General features: G+C 35.8%; 1 protein-coding gene across 5 annotated transcripts in view; it reads left to right on the top strand.

The window, feature by feature from the left end:
- Positions 1 to 22,690, top strand: part of NALCN (sodium leak channel, non-selective) — a 314,412-nt gene that overhangs the window by 31,661 nt on the left and 260,061 nt on the right. For all 5 annotated transcript variants that reach the window (XM_041731319.1, XM_041731318.1, XM_041731317.1 and 2 more), the window contains exons 4-6: positions 11,224 to 11,307; positions 12,465 to 12,604; positions 12,687 to 12,815. In XM_041731319.1, coding sequence (XP_041587253.1) covers positions 11,224 to 11,307; positions 12,465 to 12,604; positions 12,687 to 12,815 — 353 coding nt within the window. The remainder of the gene's footprint in view (positions 1 to 11,223; positions 11,308 to 12,464; positions 12,605 to 12,686; positions 12,816 to 22,690) is intronic.

The following is a 22,690-nucleotide window of genomic DNA, read 5'->3' on the forward strand; positions in this document are numbered from 1 at the left end:
TTCTGAGAGTGCATATCTGATTGGCCAGATTACATTAGGATCTGGAGGAGAAGTCTTGGGGGGAAATGCAGTTCGATGCACCTGATAGTGAAGAGATAATGGACAGGAGTGAGCTTGGAAGTTTGTCTGCGGATGCATTTATTAATTTCTCGAGCGCTGCTCTCAAAGAATTTGTTATTGCCTGACTTCTGTCCTCTGATTTCATTGTCATAGTGGCTTTTAAACAGAGATCACAAATACTTTGGAGTTTGTATTAGTTACCTACTTCTTCCATACTAACAACAAACAAGGGCTTAAAACAACAGAAATTTATTGTCTCACAGTTCTGGAGGCCACAGGTCCAAAACTAGAATGTCAGCAGACCCATGATCTTTCTGAAGATTCTAGGGGAAAGAGGAAAACAAACCTCTCCTTGGTCTTCCTCACTTTAGATGGCCCCTAGCAGTTTTTGACATTCCTCAGCTTATAGCTGTATTGCTTCAGTTTCTGCTCCTGTCTTCACATGAACTTCTTTCCCTGTGTATCCTCTCCTCCTCTTTTAAGGATACTAGTCATTGGATTTAGGGCTCACCCTAATTTAGCATGACCTCATCATAGCTAATTGTATCTTCGAAAGGCCTTATTTCCATATAAGGTCACATTCTGAGATTCTGATTGGACATGGATTTGGGGGGCACACTGTTCAACTCACTGCAGACTTAGTTTCAGCTAGCTGCTTGACCAGCCAGCTTGTTGCTATTGTCAGATTTTATAAGAAGCTTTGAAAAAAACTTTCTGAAGTTTATATGGTAATTCACAGAAAATTGGGGTAGAAATACAAAAGAGAGATTCAGTTCAGGATTTGCACTTGAAAGAAACCATCAAAGCCACAGTAATCTTAATGTATTTGCCAAGAAACAAGTAAACTCAGAGAAACACCGAGAGCCTATTGTGAGTACAGTAAGCATGAACCCCAGGAAAGGCAGCATGGCCATAGTATGTGATCCACAGCCCACTAGGAAAAGATGTTGATTTATGGGTGCAGTGGGCACCTTCCATGCCTCATCCAGTAGATTTCAGTTGTGATTTGAAGATAATCTGGGTCTTTCACAAAATTGCTAGACCAGATACTCTGAGCATTAGATTTAGATATGTCAAGTGCCCCAAATTGATAGCTAAACCAGGAGGTCAGCTCAGGGGACTTGAGATTTGTGCAGGTGCCAGAGGCGTCTTTATGTCACTGTAACTTCACTCTCAGCACAGCCTAGCCCTGTTTTGAATTCTATGATTCTCCAGAGGGCCTTGGATGACCCCAGGGCTTGTGTGCATTGGTCATTCAGGCGATGGCAATCTTTGAATATTCATTGGGATTATAAATCACCATGTGTTGATTTGAGATTCCAACTTGAATGAACAAAAGCACGACATTTCCTAGAATAAAAGTTTTGTTTTCTGAAGTTATTTAATAAATTAAGACTTGGATTTCACATCATGAGCATGACAGTAGACATTGCAATATCAGAGTCTAATGATGAAAAGAACAGAGGTGGACTGAATATATTCATACCAAGTGAACTGAGTACCAAATGAACAAAGGTTTTAAAAGTTCAAATATTAAAAGTTGCAGCAATCATTAAATAATAAAATATTTGATTTATGACCAGGTTGTTTTTGAAACACTCTTAGTCCCGTCTAGTATTTTCTGATTTCCATCAATATTTGGATGATGAGCTGTTGACTAAAACTAAAAGTGTTGTTTTAATTTTCAATCCGTAAGAATTTAAAATTGAAAATTAACATCAAATACAGTTTTTCTGTTTTTAATTTAGGAATTCTTGAATTAAACACAAATATAATGCAGATTTTAGTAATACTGTCATGCTAACATTATCTGGAAATAATCATTGCAGCCTCATATCTTATTAAAACTAATATTCAGTGTTCAAATGCCATCTCAGATTTGGGTTAAATATAATTAAATAGGAAGTCTGATTATCCTGAACCAGGCTTTAAATTTATCATCTTATTGAATTTTCACCCTTGGGGCCCCCCCTGTCCCAGGTCATGAATTTGTTCTCATTTTTGTAATATACATTTCTGCAAACCTGCATGTTATGGCAGACACAGACCAGAGTATATTGGACTTGAGATTACATTCTTGTATTTAAAACTTAACTTACTTTCCTTTGGATATATACTTAGAAGTGGGAATTCTGGATTATAAGGTAGTTCTGTTTTTAATTTTTTAGGAACTTCATAATTTAGAATGAGTGTACCAATTTACATTCCCTGCAACAGTGCACAAGGGTTCCCTTTTTTCCACATCCTCCCCAACATTTGTTATCTGTTGTCTTTTTGATAAATCCTAACATGTGAAGTGGTATCTTATTGTGGTTTTGATTTTCATTTTGCTGATTGTTAGTGAAGTCAAGTGCCTTTTCATATACTTCTTAGCCATCTATATGTCTTTTTTAGAGAAATGTCTGTTGAGGTCCTTTGCCCTTTTAAAATCAAGTTGTTTATTTCTTTTTGCTATTGAGTTGTAAACATACACCAACAACTAAGTCATACACCTTGGGCAGCCCGGGTGGCTCAGTGGTTTAGCGCCGCCTTCAGTCCAGGTTGTGATCCTGGAGACCTGGGATCGAGTCCCATGTCAGGCTTCCTGAATGAAGCCTGCTTCTCCCTCTCTCTGCCTGTGTCTCTGCCTCTCTCTCTCTGTGTGTGTCTCTCATGAATAAATAAATAAAATCTTAAAAAAAAATAAAGTGTCATACCTTTAAAAAATAAGTTGTACACTAATATATATGACTTACAATTTTGGATTATATACTAAAGCTGGAAGCAAACCATAAACTTTTCATAAAGGCTTAGTTTTAGAAAAATAGCATCTGTTACAGTACATTTGTGTTGCTAATTTAATTTTTTGACTCCATATTTTTGTATTTGTATATTTGTTTTGGTTTACAGTTGCATGAGAAAAGTGTAGGCATTTAAGTTACTCCATAATAAAACATAACAGCCTGTATAGGGGCTGTATGATAATTTTTTAGAGGATCTCATGTTACTCAAGTTTGAATTACTATGCTCTCCTCAGTTAACCCTACTATATGTTTTTAAACATTTATTAAGCACCTGTCTGCTAAAAAACTTATTTTTCATAAAATATTTCCATATGGTTTCCACCTTAATTCATTTTCCAATAGTACTACAGTTACCACTCATTCAACTTTTTAGTGTCTTTACCCAGAAATTTTGCAAATACGTGCTGTGTTTGTTCACTTGTAGGACTTCTGTGTTTTTCCCATACATATATGGGCTCATTTTGTGTGTGTGTGTGTGTGTATATATATATATATATATGTATATATATATATATATAGTTGTGTTTTAAGCATCAGGTTGCACTTTTCTTAACAAGTTTTCACATTGTTTGTAACACAGCTGTACAATTATTTTGAATGGAAATCATACTATATGCACTGATTTCCAACTAATATATTTCTGTGGAACAGTCAGATTTAGTTATTCATTTAGTAACACCAGTATGTCATATGACTTCTATGGAAGACAACATGTCAGTCGATGTACGTATATGTCAGAGATTTGGGGAATTCTTGTTTTTTATTTTTGAAAGAATGTTTTCAATGGATAAAACTATGTTAATCCATAGAAAATGCTTATAAAAGCAAACCAGTGTATTGTTGCTTATAATCATATGCAGTGCTCTAACATCATACCTAGTCTGCTTTAGCAATGTTATGGCACACCTGAAATTCATACCTAATGCTTAAGGTAATGTGATCTAATAGTAACTTAGTTTGTAGAAGCATCTATAGCAAACCAAACCAAGAAACTTTGTTTTTCAAAACAAACGTCGTAAAAAACAAACAAACAAGCAAACAAAAAAACAAACGTAGTGCAGCTAGTATTGCCCACTAATTTTATTGACCTCGTGTTTTGCCTGATATATTAAAATATGCATAAATATAAATTTAAGATACTTAAGATACAATAAAAATATAAGAGTTATGTTCTCAAACCCAAGTACAGTTGCCAAGTTTCCCTTTAATCATTCAGACGTTGATTGGAAGACTTATTATAATGAGCTTACCGCCCTCAAAGAGACTAAGAGTAGAGCCCTGTCTTCAGAGAATGGCTGGGCCACTTTATGGATCAGACTTATAAAGCACATGTAAGCACTCCTCATTATCTGTGTCTGATCTATTCCAGCAAATATATTTCAGCATATTTTCAGAAAACTGGAGCCTATATTCCATCAATTTAAATGGGAAAACTAATAATGCATTACAGAACCCCCAACCAACTTCTCTAAATGTCACTAAATCACTCTCTAACACAAGATAACAATCCATTTGTACATTTCTGTATAATAAACAGCATTTAAAACACCTATCACTCAATTATTTGTACATATTAAATTCAGAAGTGGGTGTTTTGTATGCACCAAACGAAAGCGGGAGCATGTGAACTTAATAAATAAGCAAATAAATAGTATATGAAAGGACTACCTACCATATTTGATTAAATCTATGTGGTCATCAGTAGTAAGATGAGGCATCACTTTACACCTCTTATGAAAGAGAAAGTGCTGCTAATTATACTTTGATTGTAAGATGTAAGATTGTAATTGATGCATTGATTACAAGATACATCCTAAATTTAGAAATGTTAAACTATGTTGGAGTGGGATGGGAGGGTAGTGTGTCTTAAAATTGATGAAATAAGATCAAGTGACTGAGTTGGGAGACTCCAGTCTTAGGTCCTGTGAAAAACTAACCTTCTCAGGGAAGATAGGGAAAAGGAAGATCGTGATGCACTTGACACTTACCTATTAAGTGGATGATCAATGCCAGCACAAGATTGAGCTCAAAAGAACAACAGAGCTATACATGCATTGTACACTGTACCTTCTTACAGGATTTGTGGGCAGCCTCAGTGTTTCCAGTAACACACATGCTGATTCTTTATCATGGTTCTTCTAGTTACATAGTGATTTGGGACTTCAAAAATTTTTAAAGACAGTTCTTACCGGAAGACATGTATTGTTTGAAAGATTTCACATCCTTTATAATGTTCCCCATGCTTGAAGGTATCTGCCAATTCATTCCCATTCCCAAATAATTTGTTTCTAATTACCTCCCCATTAATTCCTATTCTGACAAGCATTCTAGCTCACCAGGTCCCTGGAGATAAAAATAAACCATTTGAGTGATAGATGTTTGTGGTATTGTAGGGCATTCCATGTATTGAAGACTGCAGAATCTGCAGACAATTATCAGTTGTCTATTTTTCATCTGGCAATATACCTAGGTAAAAGTAACATGCATGCTCTGAGCACTGTTGAAGTGATAAATAATAATGCTAAGGCACAGTGACAGATGGGCCCTGGGAACTGGGAACAATAAATCATGTGTTTGGAAAACTATACCAGGGCATATCATTTTGTAACTGCAAACTATATCCCTATAAATGTCTTCAGATAAATGTGTTTGGTTTCTCTGCTTATTAAATACTTGCATGGCAATTTAAGTGACTCTCTTATACTGCATAATTGATTGGCAGCCTCTGAGTGTTTACCTTTGTAAAAATTGACAGACAGCTCTTGAATAACTCCTCAGCCACCAGCATGCTGATTTCTGCTTATAGCTCTAGCATTCTCTCCATTTTTGTTGATGGAACAAGCAAATTAAAACCTTTCTGTCATATTTAGGTGTTAAAATTTCTTGAGTACCATGTGTATGAGGGTTTGGTTACATATTTTGGAAGTAGAGAAAAGGATCAGCTTATTATTTGCAAATATTATATAACTCAGGTATTAATACAGTAGGATTTTAAAAGAATATAGACATACTTCACCAATTATGGTTAAAAGTTTTTAACAAACAATCAAAAAGAGAATTTGGTAAATGTGTCAGACAAAATGTATTATGAGATTATATTTCAAAGCGTCAGGTTCAAAATCTATATTTTATTTATTTAAAGTTATTTAGACTTATGAAGCCTTAGTGATTCTCAGTAATGATTAACATGATATAAATATCAATTCAGTCATGTTTACAATTACATTATAGTGCACAAATTATGTATGCCTAGACCCAATTCCTGTTTGCTTGGCATGTCAGCTCTGTGTAGTCAAACGGTACGCATCCAGGAAATATCCAAAAGTTAATTTTATCTGTGGTTTTTCATGATAATACAGGGGAAAAAAAGTCTTAACTTTAACGTATTACCCAGAAAGATAATAATATATCTTTCTATCTTTGCCAGGAATCAAAGAATCATTTCTTTTAAGGAACAATACTAATTTCAAAGAATGGATGTGTGATGGGATGCATTCAAGAGGCATTCTTACTATATACATTGTAATCTGCAGAAACTCTCTGAGATAATGTACAAATCCTTACCTAATTCACTCATTTAACATCTGCTATATGTCACACTCTGTGCTAGGAGCCTGAGATTGTCTAGTCTCAAGTTGTTATGAATCTTCAGAAAAGACTCAAATATTTATGATGGGGACAGACTATTTTTTTTAATGTAGCACCAGAGAGTATGTTTACAGAAGATTTAAGTGGGAAACCCAAACTTCACAACTGGAATTGATAAACAGGAGGGAGTAAACTATAATTCATTCAACAACAGGTGGGAATTACAAAGGACAATTCTATAAGTTACACAATAGGAACAGTTTTTATACACATGAGCTGAGTGGCTGCTTGTTGCATTATGTGTGAGCTAAAGCATTAATCAGCCTAGGCTATGGCCAGATCAGAGTCTGGAGGAAAAAGTTGGCACCAACTTGGGAGAATTTTTCAGGAAGACAGACAAGCATGAAGAATAATGAGCACAGACTGGGTGGCTCAGTGGGTGAAGCATCCAACTGTTGGTTTCAGCTCAGGTCGAGATCTCAGAGTTGTGAGGTGGAGCCCCATGTCAGGCTGGTAGCTCAGAGAGGAGTCTGCTTGTCGTTCTCCCTCTGCTCACTCCCTGCTTTCTCCCTCTCTCTCATAAATAAGTAAAATCTTTTTAAAAAAGAATAATGAACACTAAAAAGCAAAACTTAAAAATTAAAGTGGGGGGTGAGAATCTGAGTGTTACTGGTTTTTGTGTCCTAGCTCGCTGTACCACTGCTTATTAAAGGTTTTTATAATATTAAATGCCTCTTGGGAACATGAGCCAAAAAGTAATATACAAAACTTATGCCCAGTGGTTTATTTCACAAGTCAAAAGAAGCCAGTTCTAATTCACTATTACATACCATCTAGTGTGTGGTGGTCTTGTTGGCAACAGGTAAATGCCACAATGAATTCCTGGAAAGTCTAAAGCAGAGCACATTCCAAACAATGCAACTGAAATGTCTTCCTTTTCTAAAGATTTAACTTACTTATTCATGGAAGACACACACAGAGAGGCAGAGACATAGGCAGAGGGAGAAGGAGGCTCCCCATAGGGAGCCTGATTTGGGACTTGATCTCAGGACCTCCCGGATCACAATCTGAGTCAAAGACAGATGTTCAACCACTGGGCCACCCAGGCATCCTGTGAAATGACTTCTTAATTCAGAAATAGTTTTCTATATTACATAGTGGAAGTTTTGCTAAGCCAGTTTATATAATGTGAGCTCATTTGAGTTAGCACTTCGTTCGCATACTTTATTTGTGATCCCCACCAGGGCTTTTAAAGTGATTTTAAATAACCCAACCTTTTATATGGCTTATAATATACTTTAGGTCATTGTGGCAACATCAATTTCCTTAGTAAACAAATATATAAAGTAAGTAAGAAATAAAAGTTCAGTCAACTCTATTTTGATAGCTTTATATTCTAAATTTGTGGGGCCCCAATTTTTCAAAATTGACTTTATTTGTGCCAACTTAAGGGCAAGTTTTGTTAAAGCTAAAATGTTAAATCTTTTATAAGTTTAATTTTGAAAATCTATTTTAAAAAATATAATACTTGAACATCAGTTAAAGACATATACAGGTATAATGTGAATTTTCTTTCACAAGAACTATCATTGTTTATCACTTTTACAGTTTAAATAATCCTAAATATAATGAGATCTCATCCTGTATCTTACTGAATGTAATTTGTTACTAAAGCAAGTTATGAGGAGCAAAGGAAGTTAATTGTAGTGACACTTTGTATAATAATTTTTAATGACAAAAAATAAATAAAATAATACTGTTTGGGGAAAATACCATATAAACTCATCCTGTTAGGGGTCTGTGTACCCAGTGATCCCAGTGATCCTTTTTCTGCCTAACATTTACTTTTAATCATTCCTATTTTTAAAGTAGTTCCTTTTTTGGTCTTTTCTGTTTTTATTTCTTTTCTTTTTTAAAGTTTTTAAATTCCAGTTAGTTAACGTAGTGTAATATTAGTTTCAGGTGTACAATTTCTACCTGAAATACAACTTCTATATAACACCCAGTGCTCATCCCAAGTGCACTCCTGAATCCCCATCTCCTATTTCCTCCATCCGCCGCCCCCCCCGCCCACCTCCCCTCCGGTGATCATCAGTGTGTTCTCTTTAGTTAAGGGCCTGTTTCTTGGTTTTCCTCTTTTTTCCCCTATTATTGTTTATTTTGTATCTTAAATCTTATATGTGTGTATATATGTATACACACCATTCATCAGTTGATGGACACTTGGGCTCTCTTATAATTTGGCTCTTGTAGATAATGCTGCTGTAAACATCAGAGTGCACGTATCCCTTTGAATTAGTATTTTTGTATTCTTTGGGTGAATACCCAGTAGTGAAATTGCTGGATCACAGGGTGGTGAGGAATTTGAGAAAGGGGAATCTTCTATACTGTTGGTGGGAGAACAAACTGGTACAGCCACTCAGGAAGACAATATGGAGGTTCCTCAAAAAGTTAAAAATAGAACTACTCTAAAAGAGTTCTCTGCTGAGTCCCGTAAAAATTTCAGTTTTTGTGTTTGGAATTCTTTGCATTTTTAAAAACAATCACAGCTATGCCTAATTCTTAACGATCAAGTGATATTTTTCTCTTTCTGCCTAACATCCCAGTAAAAAAGTATATTTTTTATTAAAAGTCAATTTGAAACTACATTTATTTTTCTTCATAATACTTATCAATATATATTGTATATTTAACATTTTTTAAACTGAGAATGTAAATCACATAAGGGCAGGATTTTTTGTTTCTCTTTTCACTCCTGTAGCATTATTGCTTTAAACACTGTCAAGATCATGAAGGTATTCTATACATTGAGTGAATGAATGAATGAATGAAGAGAACATTTGCTTGGTATATTAAGAAACTCAAGGGAATATTTAAAGTGCAACCTTAAATAATTTGTATTCATTATCTTGTGGGATATCCATTAAAATTAGGCTCAGAGAAAATTCAATTTTATGTTGGCCGTATTCTATATTCAGATTCTAATTAATTTCTATTTTCAGCTAACTATGAAATATACAGGGCAAATATGATGCTTGTAGTAAAAGATGTTTTGTGAAGTTTTGAGGACAACCATCATATCCTTAAATTATTTATTTATATGTGATTTTGTGTGTGTGTGTGTATGTGTGTGTGCAGGCATGTTTTGCATGCACACACACACTCAGAACCAGTGGTACCCCGAGTGCAGTTTTTCTCTTCATGAGGCTTAAATCACCATATGATGATCATAACACTTAACAGAGTCATCGTCCTCTTAGTTACTCAGACTCCAAGCCTCAGGGCTTGCTTTCAATCTCTTTTGTGACTTCTCCAATATATGAATTACCAAATTTGGTTGATCCTCTTACTACTAGGCATTTGGGAACTAGCATTTTTTTTTCTCTAAACTCTTCATATAATTAATCTCCCTATCTCGTCTATCACTGTTTATAGATTTATTATAAATTATTCCATCTTATGCATTAGTTGGATGTATAATATCACTTTTTCCATGGAGGATTTGTGTGTGTTTGTGTGTGGTGTGTGTGTTTCAGGAGGCATTATATATCCTCTCGTGTAAAGTAGATGAGTCCTCAGTGTTACTTAGTTGAATTTATACTTCACATCTGGGTCAGATAATGTACATTAAATGGTTTATCATACTGTTAGTTTTTTGAATAATATAAACTATTTCTGAAAATTTCTCAATGAATCTTTTTGATAGCCTATTTATTACTAAAGATAGATGATTCTGGAAATTATTTTATTTTCCTAAATATCCTACAACAGATTTCATCATTTTATTTGAAATTGAAATCTTGGGGATCCCTGGGTGGCACAGCGGTTTGGCGCCTGCCTTTGGCCCAGGGCGCGATCCTGGAGACCCGGGATCGAATCCCACGTCGGGCTCCCAGTGCATGGAGCCTGCTTCTCTCTCTGCCTGTGTCTCTGCCTCTCTCTCTCTCTCTCTGTGACTATCATAAATAAATAAAAATTAAAAAAAAAAAAAAAGAAATCTTGGCTTTCTGTTCCCATTTTTATTCTCTAAGCTGCTTCATTAAGAGCTGGTAATGATAGATGTCACTGAATTCAAAATTGAGTTTCATGGATTATGATGGAGTTAGTGACTTGATGGGGAAGTCCCAATAAAGCAAAAGACTTCCTAATTAGGTTTCCAATTCTAATCTAATGAGGGTTTCCATTTTGATATCTGAAAGGATTTTTTTTTCCTAAAATCCCCACTGATGAAAATATGCATTCTAATGTCAGAGTAGATTCATTATTAAAAGATGAAAGTAATATGTCTTAAGTCAATATATGTTTGACATATTTGATAATGAAGGCAAGTTTCTCCTTCATGTTTAACTTAGCTTGTGGTGAATTTGTGGTTAATTTCCTACTAATGGTGGTTGATCCACAGGTTGAAAGGCCTTCATGCTGACCATTATTGTTCTTGGTTCTTGTAGGAAGAAAGCTGGGTTAGGACTTTACCTGCCTACTGAGTGGGATGACCTCTGGTTTCTTAAATGGTAGTATCTGTGTGACTAAGAGAAGAAATAGTGATATTTTATGTTTGTGTGAATGTAAAATTTTCCATGCATAGCTCTGCAGTTACTTGTGTTTTATAAATTATTTTCTTCATATAAAATGCCATTTAAAATGCTAAAGGTGTTCCTTTTGAAAATCTCTTCAATTGTGATACAAAAATTATGAATAGCTTATACTCAACTAGCACTTGATCCTTCTTTCCACAGATGTTTTTTGAAATTATTAATTTTGCGTGATAATTCCATGTGAAATTTATTTTTAGGGGGATAGTTCCTATGTGAAAGATCGCTGGTGTGTTTTTGATGGATTTATGGTCTTCTGCCTTTGGGTTTCATTGGTGTTACAGGTAATTAAAACTTTAAATTACAAGGGCGTATTTTCCAAACTGTGCACTGTTTTGCATTGAAAATCTAAGTAAAAATAGTAATGAATATATGTCAGATGTGAGGGTGAAACTTTCTATAATATTACATTATTTTAAATGTTTATAACTTTAAAAACATTTAATCATTGTCAGTCACATCTATGAATTATTTCTAAATCAGACATGAATTAATACTAGAGCAAATTATTCTTATTAAAAAGATGTAAGAACATACTTATTGAAATAAAGGACAGAACACAGCAATATTTATGTATCTGTAGAATAAAAAATTGAATTTAAAAATTAAAATTCCAGTCATTTATGTGACTTAGTCCTCACTAAAAACAGCTGGCAAATACAGATATATTGGGATGAACATAAAATACCATATTACAAATAGAAAATGCCTTACTATGCAAGATGGGAACATATATTAAAAACGCCTAAAGGTGGGATTTTACTAGATAATAGAATTCATTTCCATGCATTCATTCAGGCTTGATTTTTGCATTTAATTCAACTCAAGTTGCCATATTCATTAAAAAATTTAGAATAGAATAAATTCACAGTCCATCCTGCAAAGTCATCTTAATGCTTATTGATGAGCTCTCATTTTTATAAAGCTCACCTCTCCAACAATCTGATTTCATCCTGCATATTAATGTGTTCTTTTCCATTTAATAGCTGTTATATGATTGACAAAACATTTTCTAATTATCATTTTGCCTCTGTTAGTAAATGGTACAATTCCTTTTTATTTTTTTATAATAATCTTAACCCTGTTTCCATGACTTTATGACCTAGCTATTTAAAAAGTTCCACCAAAGAACATTATTCATTAGGAAGACTCTGCATACTTATTCTAAGTTGGCACTAGTTTTTGTAATAAAAAGTGTGCTTCAATGGATTATATGGAAAATGAATAAGAGTGATAGCATTTACATTAGTTTATGTATTCATTTCTCTGAAGATAGCTATAGCTTCAAGATGGGTTCAAAAGAGAATTTATTTCAGTGGAAAATAATACAGGGCAGAGCAGAGTGCAGGGTGAACCTTCTGATGCCATCTGAGTTTGTCATAAGTACAGGCAAAGCTAAGGGAAGCTCTGAGCTTGTTTATTCTTACCTCTTAATTTACAGGTATTTGAAATTGCTGATATAGTTGACCAGATGTCACCTTGGGGCATGTTGCGGATCCCACGGCCACTAATTATGATTCGGGCATTCCGGATTTATTTCCGATTTGAGCTACCAAGGACCAGAATTACAAACATTTTAAAGTAAGTGCTGCTTTTATTATAAGTTAAGGAAAAAAACTTACGACATTTTTGTTAAGTTTTGCCTACTTTTTTTCCCCCCTAGGCGATCAGGAGAACAAATATGGAGCGTTTCAATTTTCCTACTTTTCTTTCTACTTCTTTATGGAATTTTAGGAGTTCAGATGTTTGGAACATTTACCTATCACTGTGTAGTAAATGACACGAAACCAGGGTAAGTTTATCCACCAACTGCATTATAATCTACATGATTAACAAGAAAGTTTCTGCAGTTTTTATGAGAAAACTTTGTCTAAATTGAACAAAAAAAGTATTTATGTACACTGTTTTATATCCTCTATTTCCTCAAAAAATTTTAAGACAAATATTCAAGGCAAGTCAGACTGAAAAATGTAACCTCATGGGAAAGTAGACTAAGCAAATTCAAAATGTGCATTTGGAGATTTTCCTCAGTGTGACAGAATGAGGAGTGTGCTATCATAATACCATCTGAGTATTTTCATTTCTTATTTAAATAAGATGGAAATGAGAAATGGTAGAACTACTTGGAAAAACAGGCAGTTTCTTAGAAAGTTAAACAGACACCTTCCATATATCCCATTCATTCCATTCCAGGTATCTAACCAGGGGAAATAAAAACATATGCCCATAAAATAGACTTTTACATAGTGACTGTATTTGTAATAGTCCAAACTGCTAAAAACCCAAATTTCCACCAACAGATAAATGAATAAACAAATTGTGGTATATCCATATGATGAATACTGTTTAGCAATAAAAAAGTATGAGAAATTGATATATACAACATCTTGGATGGATCTCAAAATAATTATGCTGAGCAAATGAAGCCAGATGAAAAAGATTACATATTCTGTGATTCTGTGCATACAAAATTCTAGAAAATGCAAGCTTATCTGTAACAACAAAAAGGAAATCAGTGACTGCCTGGGAGTAAGGTTGGGGAGAAGAATAAAGGGTTACCGGAGGCATTAGGAAACTTTAGGGGTTAGAGTGCCTCAGTAGCTCCGTCAGTTAGACATCTGGGTCCTGATTCCAGAATAGACTCCTGCATTGGGCTCCCTGCTCAGTGGGGAATCTGCTTCTCTGTCTCCCTTTGGCCCCATCCCCTGCTCGTGCTCTTTCTTTCTCTCAAATAAATAAATAAAATCTTAAAAATAAATAAAGGAAACCTTTGGGGCTAATCAATATGTTCATTATCTTGATTGCAGTTCTGTGCACATGTTAACATTTATCAAGCTGTACATTTTAATAGGTGCAATTTATTGTATGTCAAGTATATCTTACAAAAACAGCTTAGAAATGTTTTAGTGTAAAGCATAAATCTAAATTTCTTCATACATTTAAACAGTTGTTCCAACACTATTTATTGTGTGCTGTTATGCACTAAATTTAATGCTACTTTTCTCATTTACTAATTCCCTGTCCATATTTGGGTTTGTACCTATTGTCTCTGTTGTGCATAATCGATCTCTTTGGCTATCCCTTCACCAATATTACACTCCGGAATTTATCTAGATTATAATATGGCTGTAGGCATGGGGTCACTTTCTAGCTTCTGCCTTACATAAGCTCTGGAAGGATCCAGAGGGTTTTCTGCCTCTTGTGAGCATGAAAACTCAAGCTCTTAGCTACTGGACACTTAGCCCCCATTCATACCACTATTTTGTCAATTCATGTACTTCCCTCCCTCCATTTGTAGTTCTCTCTTACCTTTTGACCTTTGGGGACCTGTTTTTCTTTCTTGTAAGCCCAGATATGCCTTTTTAAATGTTACCATTTATCCAATAGATCTAGTTGTTTGTAATGGAAAGGGTTGAATTTAATATAGCTCAGTTTGCCAGAACTAGCCCTCTGGTACTCATAGCTAATTTCCCCCCTATTTTTCTCATTACATTGTGAAGGGGAAGGGTGAAGAAGATTCTTCTTAGGGCCGGTGCCTCCTTCTAGAACAGAGTAAGTACTTAATAACGATATGTTGGAGGCATGGTGCATCGTATATTATATTTAGACAGATGATAGTAACATTGTGACAAATGGATATAGAAGAGGAAATTTAAAAAACAAAGGGAGAAGAGCTGCTGAATGGGATGATGGAGAAATAGTTAAAAAATAGAAAAGCACTGCTAAAAGTAGAGAGAAACAGCAAGCTATCACACACAGAATGGGGAAGTTGAAGGAGGAGGTGAGTATGGAGGTTGGTTGCCTGTGTGGGTGAGGGAAGAGACACATGCGTGGAAGAAAACCTGTAGGCAGTTGTTTTTTTTTTTTTAAGTGTGTGTAGGCTATAAAATCTGTCTAGATTGTTCCATGAATGAATACCCAGGTGAGGAAAAGATATTGTGTGGGTGGGAAACAATAGAATAGAAGCGAAGAAGGGAGAAAGCTTCCACATAAGAAAGCTGCTGTGTTCTAATAGCTTCGAGCACAGGAAGCTGATTTAAAGTTTCCATTTTATTAAAAATCAAGTCGGAATGTGAGAATTCTAAAGCTTGTTAGAAGTGTAAAACTAGCTGGAAGATCAGGCATCCTGCTGGCAAACTTAACAGTGACACATAAAGTACAGTACAAAACAGGGAAGAGGTAAAGGAGTGCCTCTGACCTCAGGGCCCTTGCATCACTTCAGAAACTGTTCTTTGCCATCTCCTTACCATACCCGTACTAGGACATGAATGGCTTTGAAAAAAATATTAAAAGTCCTCTTGTATTGTGAATATTAGCTCCAGCTCATTATTTTATCCTAAAAATGGAGTTTTCTGTGAAGAATCACATACAATTTGGCAGAATTTTTAGTTACTCTAGACACAGCAGTTATGGAGGAAGGTCTGCATTTCATTTTCTCTTTCCCATATTTATAAAACCTGCCCATTAGCTTTATGTACATACACATATATTTTGCCTTCCTTTTATGTGGCAATTGCTCTTTGAGAGGAAAATAGGTAACTAGCCACAGGGTAGTAATGTTGCTCATAATAACAATTTTCGTAGGTTTGATGATTCATTTCAAGGACCAATCACTTGTTCCATTTTTATTTTACTTTTCAGTCAGTAAACTCAATTTTAGCATCTTACTTAGAAGCAGAAAAATTGTTGATGCCATTTTACCATTAGTTCTAGCCAGACATTAATTTATTTTTAGAGATTTAAAAACTGTCCAGAGTCAAAATAAAATGCATAAAAGTCCCAACTAAAAAAATTTCCAACCTTTTTGCTTCCTTTTGTTGCTTCTGAACTGGGAATTTATTATAAACATCTCTGGATATCAAGCCACAGTATGATGGCAGTGTTTCCAGCAATCAGTGTTGCCTGTCACTGTCATGACCTCATTTCTCTTAATTGTCCTTTACAATTGTCCGATTTCTGCTTAATTGATTTGCATGTGCTATAGCCTAATAATGGGAGAGCTTTCAGGCAGAGCTATGTCTGTTCAGGAACCTGTATCTCCTGCTTTCAAGGCTGATCCCTGGAATTGATTATGTATAATCTGTTAAGAAAACAGGATAAATAAGGAAGCAACTCAATACACACAGTCTTGCTTTTAGATGCAACTGGTTTCTTTTAAAGAAGAAAGAAGGGAGTCTTAGCTTTGTTCATGGTAGCATTGCTAGTAAAGCTTTGGCTTCTTCTCAGATAATGAATGGCGACCTAAGGCAATTATGAAACAGGTAATGTCATTTAACTATGCAAAGCACTTCATATCCTAAAGAAATATGAAAAGACCAATGGCCTATGGCAGAAACAGGTGTTGCAAAATGCCAAATGTGATAGCAGAAATCTCCTAGAAGCTGTAAGATGAGCATGTAAAAATGATCTGGTAGGTGAAATAGAAAAGATGAAGACTTTTCTGCCACCTTATTACCATTTCTGAGAAAGGAGAGAAATTTATTCCTAGCTTAGTATCAAATAATGAAATCTTCTTCCCAAGAGTGAGATAATTAGAAAAACTCTAAAGTAAGCAAATGTAAGCATTAAGTATATGGAAGTTTCCTGTATGGAGAACAGGGTTCAATCTGGGCTTCCAGTAAATACTTATAATGGCTGAGCCATTGGTTCTGAGATGTGGAGGTAGGAGACAGCATGTCACAGATGCTCAGGACAATCCTAGTATGTCCCTGCTGTGGCAGAGTCATTACTAATAGCTTTCTTTTCCATGGGGGGTGTTTCAGGATGGTCATCCCACCCAGAGCAGCTTGTAGGACTCAGTGGTACCACTTAGCCTACAGACAATATAGAGTTGGATTTGGGTTAGTTTTCTATTGCCGATCCCAAATATTATTGGCAATTATGCTTTAGGGTACTTGGAAAATAAATGAATTATTGGCTTATGAATTCTGTTCATAACATGATGAAGTATTTTGAATGGAAAGGTCAGAAGGATTAAAAGTAGAAATGCAGTGGAACTTAAAATATTAATTTTTAACTTCTGTGGACTTTATCAAGAGGGAATTTTGTAGCATATGTAAAATCATAACTACCTCAAATTCATGCAAAGGTCTTTGAAGTCTTCTTGATTTATATTTAAACCTTTTTTGAAGGATGAAGACAGACGGCTATGTTTAACTTAACAGAATTCATGCAGAGATGTCTGCTGGGTGGGAGATGCAAGAACAAATTTGGATAAATACATGTTGGAAAGATTTTCTTTAAAATATTTATTTATTTTTTAATATTTATTTATTTATGATAGAGAGAGAGAGAGAGATAGGCAGAGACACAGGAGGAGGGAGAAGCAGGCTCCATGCCAGGAGCCCGATGTGGGACTCGATCCTGGGACTCCAGGATCGTGCCCTGGGCCAAAGGCAGGTGCTAAACCACTGAGCCACTCAGGGATCCCCTCTTTAAAATATTTAAATAAGAAATGAAAATACTCTGATGGGTGCATGTAGATTTTTAACTAAATTAATAGCATCATTTGTGCAGCACCTATTACATCTTACATATTTTGCTTCTATAACTAATATTTAGAGCAGCCTGAAAGGGATTATTTCCCCCATTTTGCAGATAAAGACACAGTCCCAAAGAGATCAAATAATATGTTCATCTGGTAGGTAAGTGAGAGCACCAAGAATTGAAGTCAAGTCTGACTTCCTAGCCCATGCTTATCTATGATTTCAGCAACTACTACATATTATAATCCCACATTCATAAATCTATGTGCACATATAGATCCACATCCATATGCATAAACTCTTTCTATGGCAGAGAGAAAATGAAAGTCCATGTGATATCTGGTTTCTTTCTATCCCCGGTAGAAGTTCTGATACAGGGGATTGTGTCCCATCCAAATCTGAAATAGTGGCATACCATATATTTATATTACTGTATTGCATCTCTTTTTAAATCATTGTGCATATCCATCTCAAGGATGTGGCCCACCTGAGCCACCAATTAAATCAACCTTTCATATGCTATGAATTTTTAAGAAATTAAACATAAGTAAATATTTCGGAATAAACTGAATTCCCGTATGAAAATTAATACAAAAGTGATTTTCACCAGAACAGAAAAAATATGTCTGTGTCTCTAGCATAAAAAAAACAAAGAAAATCCTCCATTTTGAGAAAGGGTCTTAAAGAAATTGAGTTATTTCTTTTGATCAGTTATACTATAGCAATTCTTTTGACCTTACTTACCAAAAGAAGAGAATGTAATAACATATGTCATAAAACTCTTACTTACTACTAGTAGTAAATGACTTTTACTGAACAATTGATACCTGTTATCTTCTCATTTAATACCTGCATCGACCTGTTATTATGTCATATTCTATTTCTACACTCTGTATTTTAGCCAAAGAGATAGAGCCTTAGGGAAGTTAACTAAGACATTTAAGATGAAACAATGCGTAAGTGGCAGAAGTCAGGTTGAAACCCAGTTCTCCCTGACAGTGATTTCTATGCTTTTAAACATTCATATCTATACCTTCATCAGTATACAAGATGATCTTCAACATGCATGTGTGTCCAGAATATTTGAAAAAGATGTCTAGTTTCCCTTTGGCTACAAGGCGTACATGCTTAGGAGACAAGTTCAGAACAGGGTGGATGAGTATGTGGCTAGGACAGCTTGTATTAGGACTGAATTCTGTCCTGGGACTCCTGATCATATTATGTTAATGGAAAATGAGGAGCACTGCCAATTCAGCCCCTCGCAGACAGCATTCACTGTAGTTGCCTGTGTAGAAATCATACCTAGCATCATTTTGATAGCTCAGATTTAACCTGACCAGTCTACTTTCCCTCCAATAGAAACCACAGTCACGTGCAGTGACCATAATAGTAGCACTAGCATACATTTGGGGAGTTCATTTCCAGGCTGCGATCTCTCTGATAGGGAGAATTACCTGGTGAGCTTTGTAAAATACAAACTCACAGCCACATCCATGGATTCATGTTTATAGCAGGACTTAGATTCTCAAAATCCATTGGGTTAGAGACCAGTGCTGGAAAACCTTAGTTTTACATTAAATCTCCCAAAGATGTGTTCTATATAACACAAATTTTGCATGGCTTCTTCAAAGATAAATCTGGAGTCTTCAAAGAAATGCTCAGCTTTTAGCTGCTACACCTCTACCTGTGGAGAACTTGAGTTTCCTTTCCCTGAAGGCTGTTTCTGTAGAAATGACTAAGAAGCACCAGAGGTAATCAGAGACTCTTGTCATTCTTCCAAGGAAGCAAGTTGTCCATATGTTCTGGGATCTGCAGGACAGTCATCTCAATTTTACTGATTCAGTGACTCTTACCCCCTTAGGTCTAGCGACTACGCTGGGAGGTATACTTTGTGGTTGAGGGTATCTGGGGACTGGGACTCTGGCACTTTCTACATCCTTCCCTGGTCCTCACTTTTAAGGTAGCTCCATGTTCTTAGCACCATGGAGCCCTGACATCATTTGACCCCAAAGGATGGAACCCTGTTGGGGTGGGAAGAACTGCTGCTCCCCAGCTATACAACTCAGCCAAACCATGGCCAGAAAACATGAACATATTTGGAGCTTCTCCTTTTTTTAAGATGTCATTTATTTATTCATGAGAGACAGAGAGAGGCAGAGATACAGGCAGAGGGAGAAGCAGGTTTCTTGCAGGGACCCCACGATCACGCCCTGAGCTAAAGGCAGACTGTGAATCACTGAGCCACCCAGGTGTCCCTGGAGCTTCTCATATGTATGAGGCACTTTGTATTCCTGGCTGCTAATCCATAATGTGATCACATAAGTTGGGCATGATGAGCTGTATGAAAGAGAAGAGGAAAGAACTCCTTGCCACATATTAATTAATTGGCAAAATCACCGACTGAAAATCTATAATCTTAGCCCCAAATTCTGTTTGGCCATTCTCTGCCATGCCTACTGACTTCTTACGGATAACTTCTCACCCTGGATCTTGTAGTTTCTCAAGCAAAGGGGAAAAGAGTTACTACTTAAGGACTAGATTCACAACATCAAGGGCAATAGTCTTTATCTTATGACTTCAAAACAGTTTTCACATTTCCAGTTTGGAACTAATCAGTGCAACCTCTGTGTCCTGGTACTTTATTTTTCTGATGCTCTTTGAAATACATTCATGTATTTCTCATTGCCTAATCCTTGCCTAGATCCCTGTCACACATGCTGTCCCTTACACGCATCAGCAAAGTAGTGAGTGATATAATTAAGGGAAAAAAGTTGGGGCAAATATATAATTAAAGAACTATTTGGATATAACTATTTAGGTATGGTGACCATTTAAAATATTTGTTTTCAAAAGAAAATAATGTTTTGTCAATTAAGTTACATACACTATTTTAAAAAAATATTTAGTTTTACCATTTGATGCACAATGAATTCAGTTCTTTATGGTGTGGCATTGTCTATTTAGCCATTAAGGAATGGATTAAGGAATGGAAAATCATATTAAAATACTCTCAACTTAGTAGTAAGGGGAAATTCTTAGAAAATGTGCCAGATTTACTTGTTTATAGAAAGTAGTGTGATGTCAATATTATTTCCTGCCTCAGACTATTTGTCTTGTTTTGTAGTCACTGTAAAAGTCTAGACAGAGCAAGTAAAAGTTTAAAAAAATCAATAAATAGTCTCTTCTCTGCAAATTCCAGGGTGGGGGTAAGAATTCCAAAGCATCCAGCAGTAGCAGTAGCCAGGCCAATTCGTAAGAGCTTTTAATTAATCCTGAAAGCAGAGGCCAAATAGGAGTGAAAATGAAGCCAGATGATACTCTGGAATGAACCCAAGAGGCGGGTAGCCGCCAGAGCAGGTTCACTGTCAGCACAGGAAACGGACCACCTCTAAATGCAGGTCTAAGCTTTTAGCAAGAAAACGAGCCTTGTTTTTCTGCCTGCCACTAAGAATGAAGCAAGCAATGCCCTAAGTAAGGTATCAAGGGTGCAAAAACTCTGTGTGTGTGTGTGTGTGTGTGTGTGTGTGTGTGTGTGTGTGAGAGAGAGAGAGAGAGAGAGAGAGAGAGAGAGATTCACTCCATGGGTTTAACTAGAAATGCATTCCTCTATGACTTTTCCTGAGAACATACAATATAAATAGGAGAGAAACTTACTGAAGTAGTAAATAACAAAATGCTCTTAGGTGTACAGTGTTATCTGTTGCATATAGATTTGCTATGCTGCGTACTTCCTTCTTTGTATCACTGACAGTTTCCTCATGGAATGCAAACTTCAGAAACAACATTTGTTGTAGCTGAGCCTCTATGAATATTTTCTACACCAAATGGACCAAATTTTGCTACAAGAACTCATTGTTCTGCTTATGTTCAGTTCTTCAAGGGAAAACAGTAAAAATATACATATATAATTAAAAATCCATGTATCTATCTAACTATAAATTATCATAAGTATATTTTGTGAAAATCTTGCAAATAAGTAATGACTTCTTTTGTAAATTAGTGTTTTTGACCTTTTTAGCCAGTCTCTCAGACGAGGGACAGATTGTAGTCAGCTCAAAGTACAGCAGACTCACTGTGTCAGTTTGGGGGTAGCACAGATTTTTGTCTTTTTCCCCAATATGCCAATCACTGAGAATGTAGTTTGAAAATTGTTTGGTATGGTAACAGGTGCTTGTTTACAGCCCCTGAGAAAATGCTGTGAATAGCTACACCTACCAATGAAAGGGTAAAAACATTATTCTCTCTCTCTCCTGTGCACATACAACATGGGCTCTGGCATTTCTACTTTCCAGGATGCCAGGGCGTGTATCCGCCCTAAATCGAGTGTCTGTTGATCCTTTAGTGGTCACTCCAAGCAATGACCCCTTTGAAAGCTCTTCCCCGTGCTCATCATCTACCACCTGCAGATTTATGTGTGATGTTTCTACTTGATGCTCTTGTAATGCTAGGAGCTGGTAGCTGGCTCTCAGAGTGCTCATTATGCTTTACTGTTGTCATTACTTTCCTAGCTAGTAAAGGCTCTGATTTGGGATTATCTTTTGGGTCATCTCCATTCTTAACATGTTGTGTGGCATAGAATAGATCTTTCAGATTTAATCATTTTGAATGAATGGATGGAAAAATGAAATAAAGTAAGAATATGGGGAAAACACTTCCTGAAAAGGGGCTAAGTAATGATAAGCATACTTATGTTCATAAGTGACAGTAGTTCAAAGGCCAAAACTAAGTGTGTTGCAGCAAGCAGTGACAGCAGTCTGATATTAGTAGAGAGAGATGACATTGCAAGTAATTGAGAGAACAATTTAAACACAATGTCTTAAGCTATTGCATTTGGCATTGATGAGTCCTGTGGATAGCTGAGAACAGAACACAATGGGCACATGGTTCCCTCTAATTATTACCTTTTTTAAAAAATATGAAGGTGTGAATATGAAGTTGTGGGAATTGCCTTTTTTTTTAAAAATAGGAAGGTGTGAATATGAAGTCATTGTGGGAATTGCTTTTTAATAATAGCTGAAAAGTTTCTCATTTTACAAATGAAGAAATGGAGGCTCAGATGATCGAAGTAAATTGCCTAGGGTAATTAAGTTGGTTAATCACTGAACTGAGATGATAATCTTTGTGTTCTGATACACAGCTCAATCAGTGTTCTCTACTGGCAGGAGTAATGATTAACTGGAAA

Source organism: Vulpes lagopus, chromosome 16 (assembly GCF_018345385.1).
Source record: "Vulpes lagopus strain Blue_001 chromosome 16, ASM1834538v1, whole genome shotgun sequence".
Lineage (NCBI taxonomy): Eukaryota > Metazoa > Chordata > Mammalia > Carnivora > Canidae > Vulpes > Vulpes lagopus.